The sequence below is a fragment of the Falco rusticolus genome, chromosome 6, assembly GCF_015220075.1.
Source record: "Falco rusticolus isolate bFalRus1 chromosome 6, bFalRus1.pri, whole genome shotgun sequence".
Taxonomy (NCBI): Eukaryota; Metazoa; Chordata; class Aves; order Falconiformes; family Falconidae; genus Falco; species Falco rusticolus.
In genome coordinates, this window is record NC_051192.1 from 18,097,070 (window position 1) to 18,109,594 (window position 12,525).

The 12,525-nt window shown below is 57.0% G+C and overlaps 1 protein-coding gene across 2 annotated transcripts in view; it reads right to left on the reverse strand.

Annotated features, from left to right (window-relative positions):
- The window catches only part of SCARA5 (scavenger receptor class A member 5), a 42,476-nt gene extending 33,139 nt beyond the window's left edge, over positions 1–9,337 (reverse strand). For both annotated transcript variants that reach the window (XM_037393224.1, XM_037393223.1), the window contains exons 1-3: positions 9,109–9,337; positions 7,723–7,844; positions 17–145 (exon numbers count right to left, since the gene is read on the reverse strand). In XM_037393224.1, coding sequence (XP_037249121.1) covers positions 17–145; positions 7,723–7,834 — 241 coding nt within the window. In that variant the 5' untranslated portion in view covers positions 7,835–7,844; positions 9,109–9,337. The remainder of the gene's footprint in view (positions 1–16; positions 146–7,722; positions 7,845–9,108) is intronic.
- Between the last annotated feature and the right edge of the window lie 3,188 nt (positions 9,338–12,525).

Consider the following 12,525-nt stretch of genomic DNA (forward strand, 5'->3'; position numbering starts at 1 on the left):
TAGGTTCAACACTTACCTGCGAGAATGAAGACCCCAACGAGGATGAGGAAGACGAGGAGGTAGAGTCCCACCACAGCATACTTCAGTGCTGCCAAGGAGCCAAGCCGTCCGCAGCGTCCTACTGCCTTCATCCTCTGCCCGGGACCTGGGGAACAGGGCAAGGTGTCAGAGAGAGCATCATGCACCCAGTCCACCTGGGCTCCATCTCCCAGTGGGAGAAAATATTGCAAATATAATTTTGGCAATGCCTCATGGGTGTGGGCACAGCTCTGCTTGCCCCAGTGTGGACCCACACAGCCTTCCCTGAGTCGGGACCATGGATGCTGGCACAGGTCCACACTCCCAGGTAAAGGCTCACATGCAGCCGGGACACCACCAGCAATGCTGATGGGGAGGCTGTGCAGCAGATCATCTTGGTGTGCCATCACACAGCATGTACAGGACAACCAGGCAATCGGGCTCAGCCAGCACAGGTTTATGACTCACTCCAATAAAGATACTGAGGTGCTGGAACGTATCCAGGGAAAGGCAGCAGGGCTGGGGCACCAGTCTGATGGGGAGTGACTGGGGGACCTGAGAGTGTTCAGCCTGGAGAGGAGGGGGCTCAGGGGGGACCTGATCGCTCCCTACAGCTGCCTGGGAGGGGGCTGCAGCCAGGGGGGTCGGTCTCTGCTCCCAGGTCACAAGCGACAGGACAAGGGGGAACAGCCTCAGGTTGCACCAGGGCAGGTTTAGGTTGGAGACTGGGAAACATTTCTTCACCGAAAGGGTATCCAGCACTGGGACAGGCTGCCCAGGGAGCGGGGGGAGGCACCATCCCTGGGGGTGTTTAAAAGATGCGTAGATGTGGCGCTTGGAGCCATGGGTTAGTGGTGGGCTTGGCAGTGCTGGGTTAACGGTTGGAGTTGATGATCTTAAAGGTCTTTTCCAGCCTAAAAGATTCTGTGACAGGCAGGTCCTGCTTGACGTGCCTGATCTCCTTCGATGACAAGGTGGTTCAGCGTGTGAGGGAAGGCTGTGATGTCTGCCTGGACTTTAGTGAAGCCTTTGGCACATCCCACAGCATCTCCTGGAGAAACCGGCTGCTCATGGCTGGGACGGGTGTACTTTATGTTGGGTTAAAAGCTGGCTGATGGCCGAGCCCAAAGTGCGGTGGGGAATGGGATCACATCCCGCTGGCAGCCAGGCACCAGTGGTGTTCCCCAGGGATCTGTGCTGGGGCCAGCCCTGGTTAATGCCTTTATCAATGATCTGGACGAGGGGATCGAGTGCTCCCTCTGTACCTTTGCAGATGATGCCAAGTTGAATGGGAGCATTGATTGGCTTGAGGGTAGGAAGGCTCTGCAGGGGGATCTAGCCAGGATGGATTGATGATCTTAAAGGTCTTTACCAACCTAAACAATTATATGGTTATATAATGCAGTGGGCAGGGACAGGACTGATCCTGCCCATGCTGGTGCTGTGGGTCTGGGCTGAGGAAAGGCAGCCCAGCTCTGGCATGCACCCGCCTCCCCTCCTGCGCAGGCAGAGATGGTATGCAAAGGGCCCAGCCAGGATCCCAGGTAGGCAAACATCAGCATCACCCACTCTTGCTGAGCCATCACCCCCCCCCTACTCCCACCCATTGTCCCCATTCCCTGCCTTCCCTGCCTGCAGCCCAGGCAGGAGGCAGGCAGCAGTAAGGGAATGGAGGAAGATAGGACAAGGGGTGATGGTTTTAAACTAAAAGAAAGAATATTCAGACTAGATATGAGGCAGAAATTCTTCCCTGTGAGGGCGGCGAGGCGCTGGCCCAGGCTGCCCAGAGCAGCTGTGGGTGCCCCATCCCTGGCAGTGCTCAAGGCCAGGCTGGACGGGGCTGGGGGCAGCCTGGGCTGGGGGGAGGGGTCCTGCCCATGGCGGGGGGGTGGGACTAGATGGTCTTTATGGTCCGTTCCAACCAAACCATTCTATGATTCTGAAATGCCTAGATCTTGACACCCCTGCCAGCTCCTGCTTGTCCAAACCTGTGCTAGCTGCGATCGAGCTCCTCATCAATGCTGCCACAAGCCCTGCACAGCAAGAGATGTGTGCGAAGAAGAGAGGGCTTGGTGAATAAAATAGCCAGGAGGAAAACGAAAGGGAAGACAAGGAAAGGCTCCTGTGCTGTGAACCCAGCAGCAGGGAAAAGGCATCTGCTTGTGGGCTTTGCACGTGTCCAAAGCTTGAGCTCATGTTGAAATCTGGGCCAGGTTGTGGTCTTAGGTGGGAGCCAGAGCCTGATCTGGATACAGCCCCTGCATCTCTCTGTCCCCAGCCTCGAGGCTGCAGTACAGCTTGAGCCTCATGCCTTGGTTCTCTGGGTGACCCCATGCTTCTGGGATGGAGTGCCAGGCATTGGTGTCTGTGTTTTTGTGTTGGACCCTTGCAGAAACGCAAGGCTTCTGAAAGCAGCTGAGAACCAGCAACTTCATGCCAGGTCAGTTAGAGCCGCCAGGTTTTGCCCCTTGCCAGATCTGAGATGTCTCTAAGGAGACATCAACAAAAGGTGGAGTCCAAAACTCCTACTCTTTTGACATTTGGGTGTCTCCATCCCATGGCTTTCTGCCCTTTAAGCCCCAAGGCACAGCATAGCACCAATCCAGAGCCTGCATCAACCCGACAGAAAGGGTGAAGCACCACCACCCCAAAGCCAAACCTGCTGGGGAGGAGACCACACTCATCCCTGGCCACGAGCAATGCCCACCTCCAGCCAAGACCATCCCCGACAAGCTTTGGGTCCTCAATCCATCCCACCACCCACCCAGGGGGAAGGAGCTCAGCTCCTTGTGGGACCAACCAGCTCTTGGGGTACCAGAGATGGAGAGGAGGTACAACAGGTTTGGGGGTGCCTCTAGCCTGGCAGAGACCCTTCCCCAACTGATGGTCTGTCTGTCCTGCTGGAGGACAGAGAGGTTTGCAAAAGCTTCCAGTCAGCAAAGGGTTACACTGGGCGTATTGCTGAACTCAGCCCCATTTTGGGGCTCCAAAATGATAAAGTGCTGAGGTCAGGCTCACTGACACCCAGAGGGGATCCCATGGGGATGTGGGGTGCATGGGGCGCCTCAGCTCAGGTGCGAAAGGCGGTACCTCTCCTCTGGGACCCCTCCGTCTGCAATTCATTACCCGCATGCGGTTCCCATTTGCTGTCACCAGCCAAACAGATGGAGCCGAGGGTTTCAGAATGAGGAAAGCTGCAATATTTTTCTGACATTAACACTTATATCAGGTCCTGGGAGACTCCGGGAGGAGCTGGCCCTGGGCCCCGAACCACCCACTCCTCATCACTGCTCTCGGAAGAGCAGGAGGGACCGCAGCTGCGTAAGCAGGGTTTTCACAACAGCCCGCTCCGAGAAGCCCACGGGCGGGCTCCAGCCAGTAACCAAGGGGAAAAGCAAATATTTCTTCCCCCTGCCCATGCCCTGGGGAGCTGGAGCTGTGACCCACCCGGTCAGAAGGTGGAAAGCTGAAAGCAGTCAGGACTTCTCATCCCTCAAGCCCTGGGGGTTCCAGAGCTGCTGTCCTGGGGGTCATGCATGAGGCTGCTGCATGTGTCCTCAGCCCCACGCCAAGCATTTTCCAGCAGCCCAGGAGGGATGTGGGCAGTCCCATCCTCATGATGAAGCTTTCAGGGTTGCCATCGCCCTGTGCAGCTGCAGATGCGACACAGTCCCACAAGCCTTGCTCCAGCAACCTGTCCCATGGGAACGGGGTTCCCTGGAGGGCCAGCTTTGCATCAGAGCCAGTTATGGATGAGCAGCCGTGCTCTGAGAGACCCAGGGCAACTTGCCACAAAAATATAAAGCCAGGAAAATACTTTGCACCCTCCCTGCCATCGCCCCACACCAGGGCAAGGTCATGGCTGGGAATGGTGGCCTCAGTTGTGGAGGTCACCAACTCTTCTCTCCCATCCTTTCAGACATCCCTCCCTCCAGGATCCACCACCCCCTCTGCCATGTCTGCAGTGTGGCAGAGCATGGGGAAAGCCCCGGCGCAGGATCTGCACCTCTCTCTGCTGCAGGAGGGTGGGGTGGGTGCTGGATCTGTAAAGCTGGCAGCAGGAAAGTGGGCAGAGGCAGGAGCAGACAAGCAGCTGGGAACAGGGGGACCCTTGCAGGGGGCTGCCCCAACCATACCCTGGGCTGCAGGCAGAGCAGCGTGGCCAGCAGGTCAATGAGGGGGCTCTGCCCCTCTGCTCCGCTCTGGTGAGACCCCCCTGCAGCGCTGCGTCCTGCTCTGGGGTCCCCAGCACAGGAGAGACACGGAGCTGCTGGAGCGGGGCCAGAGGAGGCCAGGGAGATGCTCAGGGGCTGGAGCAGCTCTGCTGTGGGGACAGGCTGGGAGAGCTGGAGTGGCTCAGCCTGGGGAGGAGAAGGCTGCAGGGAGACCTTAGAGCACCTGCCAGTGCCTAAAGGGGCCGGCAAGAAAGCTGGGGAGGGGCTTTGGGCAAGGGCAGGTGGCGATGGCACACGGGGGAATGGCTTTACATGAGAGAGGGGAGATGGAGATGAGAGATGAGGAAGAAATTCTTCCCTGTGAGGGCGGCGAGGCGCTGGCCCAGGCTGCCCAGAGCAGCTGTGGGTGCCCCATCCCTGGCAGTGCTCAAGGCCAGGCTGGACGGGGCTGGGGGCAGCCTGGGCTGGGGGGAGGGGTCCCTGCCCGTGGCAGGGGGGTGGGAACTGGATGGTCTTTAAGGTCCCTTCCCACCCAAACCATTCTGTGGTTCTGTGACATCAAGTTCGGGGAATGGCAGCAAGACTGAGTTTTCACCCAGGTGGGAAATCCACCGTCTGGACTCAAAGTTGTCCCCATCCTGGGGGGTGGAGGGCAGGTGAAGACACCCACACTGCAATGCCACATCTCTTGCAATAACCATCACAAGCCACTTGCACTGCGCAAGCATCCAGAGGCAGTTTGTCCAGGGCTAGGTGTTCCCAGCTTGCTCAGAGCCTGGATGTGGGCCAGCCTGGAACCCAGGGCTCTCCATCACATTCTGGGAATGTCTCATGCACCTAAAACCAGGACAACTAGTCCCCCATCACCCTGATCCCATACTTCTGGTGGGGGACAGAAGTACTGGGAAGCTTCCTCAAAACAAGACCAGTCCAGCAGCCCCACAGATTTCACAGAACCATAGAATCATTTAAGTTGGAAAAGACCTTTAAGATCATCAGGTCTAACTGTTAACCCAGCACTGTCAAGTCCACCACTAACCCATGGCCCTGAGTGCCACATCTACACGGTGCCCCCCCCCCCTCCCTGGGCAGCCTGTCCCAGTGCTGGACACCCTTTCGGGGAAGAAATGTTTCCCAGTCTCCAACCTAAACCTGCCCTGGTGCAGCCTGAGGCCGTTCCCCCTTGTCCTGTCGCTTGTGACCTGGGAGCAGAGACCGACCCCCCTGGCTGCAGCCCCCTCCCAGGCAGCTGTAGGGAGCGATCAGGTCCCCCCCTGAGCCCCCTCCTCTCCAGGCTGACCCCCCAGCCCCCCCATCAGACTGGTGCCCCAGCCCCTGCCCGGCTCTGGACATGCTCCGGCCCCCCAAGCTCTGTCTGGGAGTGAGGGGCCAGAAGGGACCCCAGGGCTCAAAGTGCCAAGTACAGGGGACAATTACTTCCCTGGCCCTGCTGGCCGCACTATCGCTGACACAAGCCAGGACGCCATTGGCCTTCTCAGCCACCTGGGCTCACTGCCGGCTCATATTCAAGCCAACTGTTGACCAAATCCCACCACCTTTTTTGTGGGAGAAGCCCCAGTTCCTATATGATTGTTCTCAGGCACTTAACAAATCAATCACCCTTGCATCTTTGCTGCCACATGGACCTCCATCCCCTACCTCCCCTAAGACAGCAGACCAAAGGACTTCGCTAGCACACTGTCCTTCAAACATGGACATGCTGCCCCCAGGCTTATCTCTAGCCAGCCTGGGTTTATCCCTTTCCCCCTTCAAATCTAGTTTAAAGCTCTTTCCATGAGCCCTGCTAACTCCTGTGCAAAGATCCTTTCCCCGCTTTGAGATGGGTGTACCCCATCTGTTGTCAGCAGGTCTGGTGTCATGTAGACCAACCCATGATCAAAAGACACAAAATTCTGCCAGTGACACCAGGCTCAGAGCCAGGTATAGATCTGCTGGGTCTTCCTGTTTCTTCCCTCATCACTCCCTGCAACTAGAAGGGCAAAGGAGAACACTGCTTGTGCTCCTGATCCCTTGTCCCGTTGTCCCATGGCCCTGAAGTCTCTTGATTGCCCTCAGACTTCTTGTTGCAACTTCGTTCCTGCCCACCTGAAAAAAATGACTCCTGGATAATAACCTTAGGGCCATAGGGTGGGAAGCTTTCTCTTCACATTTTTAATCTGTGCTCCAGGGAAGCAGCAGACTTCCCTAAGAAGGGGGTCCAGTGTGCACACTGGGTTTTCTGTTCCCTTCAGAAGGGAGTCTCGCTCCTGTGGAGACTCCTTCCTATGGAGACTCCTTCCTATGGAAGCAGTTTTGACACAGGGTGTAGGCCAGCTGGACCTCAGTGACACCTCCAGGCTAGAAGAGCCATCATCCTCATCACTGTCCAGTTCCACTGGTACCTATTACGCAAAGGCACCTGGGAAGGTGGGTTGGTCACGGAGACGTGCCTGCTGCGCTGCGGAGGAACTTGTTGCCATTCATCCTATCCCTTAAGTCACCATGTTCAGCCAAGAGGAGAGAGGACAGGGAAACAACCCTGTGCACCGTGCTGGAGCACTCTGCTACTGATCGTGCTGGAGCCACGAGCCTTGGCGAGCCTCTCCAAGGACAACTGCCAGCAAAGAGGACCTCACATCTCTGCTTGACCAGGCACCTCTGCCACCCTGGCCTCTCCCACCCAGGCTGCAAAGGCCTCGGGAAAAATGCATCAGGGCTGTTTGCTTGGGGACCAAGCCTGGATCTGGTGAAACATGGATAGCATTTCATGGGGCAAGAGTGAAGGAAAAGGGCTCAGCAAGTCCACAGTGGAGAGAGAGGCCAGCTAAGACGTGCAGGAGACAGAAGCAGGTCTTGCTGTGTCCTGCTGCATAGCTCTGGTGCCACCAACCCCACTCCAGGGCATCTCTGGGGAAGACCCAATAAAAGAGAGCCACAGGCTTAGAGGATTAAAAAAAAAAACAACCAAAACATCAGCCTTCAGCAAGGAAAGGGACTTTCCCTGGAGCACAGCCTTGGTCAGTGTGGCAGAACCAAACAAGAGCCTGGGCACCTCGAGAGGCCCATGGTGCCCTGGGTCTGTCATTCCCCCGTCCAACCAGAAAGGGGGGGGATAGGAGAGGAGGCACAGAAACCACCTTGCACTGGGGTTCCCTGAGTGTTTCTCCCAGTGAAGCTGTGCCAGCAGGAAAGGAGTTTCTCTCCATTCTCTCCATCATCATCATCCATCACACAAATGCATGTGCTCCATTTGGGACATGCACATCTATCACGGTGCTGCTCCCACCAAGGCACCTTCCCCTTCCCAAGGGCAGGGATTGCTCCTCTGCTCTGGTTCCCTGGGACCTGCAGCTGGAGCTGAGCACCCAACTCTGGCCAGGCACCTTTGCCTGTGTGGAGCCAAATTGCTGAGCTTTTTCCTGAGCTGAGCAATCCAAACTCTCTTGTCCCGCCGCAGAATCTCTCCAGGTTTCTACCACCAGGCTCAAAGCTCCCCCCAGACCAAGCTGCATGTGGAGCCCCTACTCACCATCCTCGCAGAGGTTCAGTTTGGAGAGGTTCCTTCCCTCGAAGGGCTCCTCAAAGATGGAGCCATTCTCTCTCTCATTGAAGGTGTGAAGGTACATGGCCTTGTTCTCCATTGTCCTGCCACTGGTGGAGCAGAACAGATATGTGAGATGGTGCTTGGCAGCTTGGTATAGCCTGACATGGCAGGGGCCTGATCCTGGCTAATCCAAGTACCCTGCATGGCTCTGGCCCCATGGGTCAATACAACATGGTGTGGGCTGGGGCTGGTGACATGGACCTCTGCCCTCACTTGGCAAAGCTAACCACCAAGTATCCTGACTTGACCATGGTCCCGTCTGGGCTTGGCAGTGCCCAAAACAAGAGCTAGACCACCCCAGTGAAGGCAGGGAGAAGCTGATGGGCAAGCTCAGCAGGACCACAGGTCCTGCCCATGTCCTTGCAGCTCTGTGAAATGCTCACCACCAACACAGGAGCCCCTCTTTGGCCAAGGGGTCAACCACCCACCTGTGCTTGACCACATGCCCTACAGATGTCCAGCCTTGGTGTCCACTCTGGGTGTGCCCTGGATGTCTGCCCCTCCCCCAGGGCTGGGGAGATGGGGGCCCAGTGTATGCATGCAAGCCTCCCAGGACCTTTTTCAGCTCTAGGGCTTGGGGTAGCCCTTCACCCACACCTCCTCTAGATATCCCAGCACCCTGACCATGAGCCAAGCCTGTGCTCCCCACAGGCCTGATCCTGCTGTCACTTCTTGAGTTGGGCTGGTCCCAGGGACAGGTCCATGCCCACAGTGAGGACTGTTGGCACTGGGAGGGTTGTGTCTCTGCTGCCACAAACGTTTCATCACAGCACTCAGCCTGGCAGGGGGGAATCAGCCCTCACCTGGACTCTGGTGTGGCAGGAGTCAAAACCACCTGCTAAGTGGGACCTGCTGAGCACTCCCAAACTCATTCCCTGCACTGCTGTGTCTTCCCCAGCCACCCCCCACTGTCAGCATATGGGTGCTGTGCTCCATGGAGACCCCCAGCTTCTGCCACTCCACCGGCAGCTAAAACCAGTCCCGCTGGCAGCAGGCTGGGCAGGGACTGCCCTGGCCGGGAGCAGCATCCCGGGCCCTTGGTCCCGCTCCCGCGGGGGAGACATCACCCGTGTAACCCCGTGGGGAGGGGGTCGCACAGCACCCCGGAGTCGCTCCCTGCTCCTGTATCCCAGGGCCAGGGCGCGGCGGCAGCACCCAGGGGTGGCGGCTCACCACGCAGGGATGCTCAGGGAGACACCAGCGCCTCCACACACACCCCCACGCGTGTAGGGGGACCCATCCCCACACTCACCCCTCTCCCTTCTCCCGGAGCTGCGTGTCCCTCGTTCCTCCCGCCCCGGTGCCACTCACCTCCTGGACGGACCCACGCGGGACCGAGTTTCCCGTGGCTCCCTCGCGCTCAGTCCCCCGGCTGCGCCATGGTGGCCGGGACAGGGAGGCGAGGAGAGCAAGGGGACCCCCCGACCTCACCGCCAGCTCCCCACGGACGCAGAGGGGCGGCCGCCGCTCCCTGCCAGCCTCCCATGGGTGGGGGGTGTCCCCGGGGTGGGCGATGTGCGGGGCCGGCGGGGCGGCTGCGGAGCCGACAGGCTGTGAGCGAAGACCGCTCGGCCGGGAGAGTTTTGTAGGCGGGGAACGGGAGGGGGGCCGGCTCCCCACGCCCCCCCCCCCCCTCCGGGGCCGCCCCCGCCGTCCATTCGCCGGCCTCGGGCCGCCCCGGCAGCGGGGAGCCGGGCTAGGGGAGGGGTGGCCGGGGCAGGAGCATCCCCCGGAGTCAGAGCAGGAGCATCCGCCGGGGGGCCGGGCAGGAGCATCCCCTGGGAGGATCTGGCAGGGGGAAGGGGGGCCGGGGCAGGAGCATCCTCCAGGTTCGCTTGGCCTGTGGTCTGGGGATTCCCCCTAGAAGTCCTGCCCCTGGGGCAGGAGGTGGGTGCGTGAGGTGGTCCGTGTCCCAGCTCCAGCGGGTGTCCACACCTTTCGCTCTCCGCTCGCGTGCCCAGCTCAGCCCACAACGGGCAGGAGCAACTGCGGCCCCCGGAGAGGGGAAAGGTGCTTGTCCACCCTGCACCCACGGGGAAACTGAGGCACGGAGGACCAGAGATAAGCTGAGGTGACCCCAGACCCCCAGACCAGCGCTGCTCTCAGCCTCGGTGTGGGCTGTGCAGAGCAGTGCAAGATGCACACACCAGGGTCAGTCTCTGGGATGGGGCAAGGTGGGGAGGAAGCTTAAAGGTGCTGCTGCAAGTCCTTTGCTGCCTGTGGGGTGCTGCCTGCTCCCTGCTGCAGCTTGCAGCTGCCCCAGGCCATTTGGGCCCCTAGCCTGGTCCCCTGGACCCCCTGTCCCCACCCCATCCCTGGTCCTGGAGCAGAGCAAAGCACCCTCCAACATCTCTACAGGGTTGGGGGTGGTGGTGGTTAGCTTGGCCCAGTGGCACAATCAGGAGGGTGACTGCTGTCCCTTTGGGGTGGCTGTGCATGGGTGTACTGCTCCTTGTCTGGGAACACTGCCAGAGCGAGCACTGGGTAGACTGGGATGGTGGGTCACTGCTGGCTGCTGGCTGGCTCACCATCCATAGGGATGATGGGGCCAGGCAGAGGTGTGCCTGGAGAGCTGAGCATGCTGCATCACAGGCTGAGCCACTCGGCCCCGCCAGGTGCCATCAGACAGGCCATGACAACACACCTTTTTGGAAGCCATAAACCTACTGGGACCAAGACCTAGACTTGGAAAAAGGATGACAAGACCTATGGGGAGAAGGGCAAGCACTCCTTGCCCAGGGGCATCTCCAGCCATGGTGTCATCCTGAGGACACACATTGCCTCTTCCATCAGGAGGAAAGATCTCCAGGGGTGCAGCCAGGTGGCTGCAGGTCTCCTCCTACCGCAGTGCAATGTGAATCCATGGCAGCTGTCTCCCACAGCCACCCCTGACCAAGGCTTCTCCTTGGGACACCTACCAAAGGACACCCTGAAAGTCTGGGACAAGGAAAGACAACGCACTGCAGGTCTGAACAGCTTGGGGTAGGGCTCTGACTGCTGAGCTGCCTTTCCTCTAAGAAAGGCCAAAAACATCATCAAAGCGTGCTCCATCCAGACCTGGCCAAACATCTGCAACGCTTACCCCAGTGAAACCAAAGCTGCAGCAAATAAAGACAATTACTGCAGAGTACTCCCAAGGTCTCATCTTAATACAAAACACCTGACCAAGCAGCCTGCACTGCTGGTCACACTAAAAAAAAAATAGTACCAGTCACGTGTAATCCAAAGAGGTTAATATTTTATGAGATTTCCGGTAATTTCCAGCAGAATTGCACTTTTGCATCTTTACAGCCTTCTCTGTTTATACACCACACAATAAATTTGTCATGGAAGGTCCTGGGTTTGATTCAGGTGTAGGTGAGTCTCAATCTGCTGGCTTCTTGGAAAACTGAAATACATGAGGAAAAAAGGGATTTACCTTTACAAAAAGAGTGTAAAACTATGCACAAGCTACAACTAACTTTTAGTATAAGAGCAATTAAACTCATACACCTCATCTACTATTCTATTCCCTAAAAAATTTTCAACAAAGCAGTTGAGGCACCTCCAGTGCTCATCAAGCAAGGCCAGCAATGGGGAAAAGCCCCTTCATGAGGGGTTGGCAGATGTGACACGGGACCAACAAGAGATTCACACCCTCCTGGGTCCTTACAAGCCTGCATCTAACCTACCGAATCTAATCTATAATACCTCTAAAATTCCCACTCACGTGATGGTCAACATAGAAGAGCAATGAACTGATCAGTTAAAAGCAATTAAGGATAAAAACCAAAAAAACCCCAAATCTGATGAAAAAGAAGAAAAGAAAGACTCTACTTGCAGATCTTTTTGGTCACTCCAGCTGTCACAGGGATTTCAGCAAAGCCCGGATTTCTTGGCACGCCTTCTGGAAAACTGCAAGGAGAAGAGCTAAATGAAACAGATTTAGGTTTTGGACTCTTTTTTCTGTAGAAGGGGAAGAAAATCATAATGTGTCCGGTAGAAATGCATGAGAACATGCAAGTACGCTCAGCGGTCATGGACTTCAGTTGTTTATTTAGGAATATATGGTGTGAAAAGACACACAGAGAGCACCCCAAGTCTGTCTCCAAACACTTTTCCATCCACCACATTTACACCAGAGAGGAGAAGTTGGACCATACCTGGCCACGTCCCAACCAGCTGGTCCCATGGACAAAAGGTGAGGCTGAGCATGTTGGAATAATCCTTCTCCAGCATGTTGGTGAGATGTTTCTGCTATCACAGAGGATGACAGCGTCAGACATCAGATGAAAGAGCCATTAAGCTCCAGGAACTCCCAATTTGCACTACTACCTGCTGGGATCACCATGGTTGTAACATTAGTGATGGCAGCTTTGACCTGGCCATACCCAAGAAACCTGCTGGGAAAGCATCAAAACTGATCTTCCATACACAAAGCAGATGAGTTTATTAGGTGAGTCCGCATCCCACCCGGGTGGGACCGGGTGTCCATCACTGGATCTCTGGCCAGTATAAAGGAACTTCCCTCAAATAACTGTGATGAGTCTTGGCCTGTGTGATCACGGCCTGAATCCATCAGGTTTCAACATGCAAGAATGGTCTGAATGGTCAGAGATGAGGTGGAAGAGCTCATGTGAGGTCAGAAATCAGGAAAGGAAGGAACCAAGCTGGGAAATTACTACCTAGAAAACCATAATTTTGCTTGCTACATAAGAAGATGGCAAAGCTGGTTTTGGGGGCAACCAG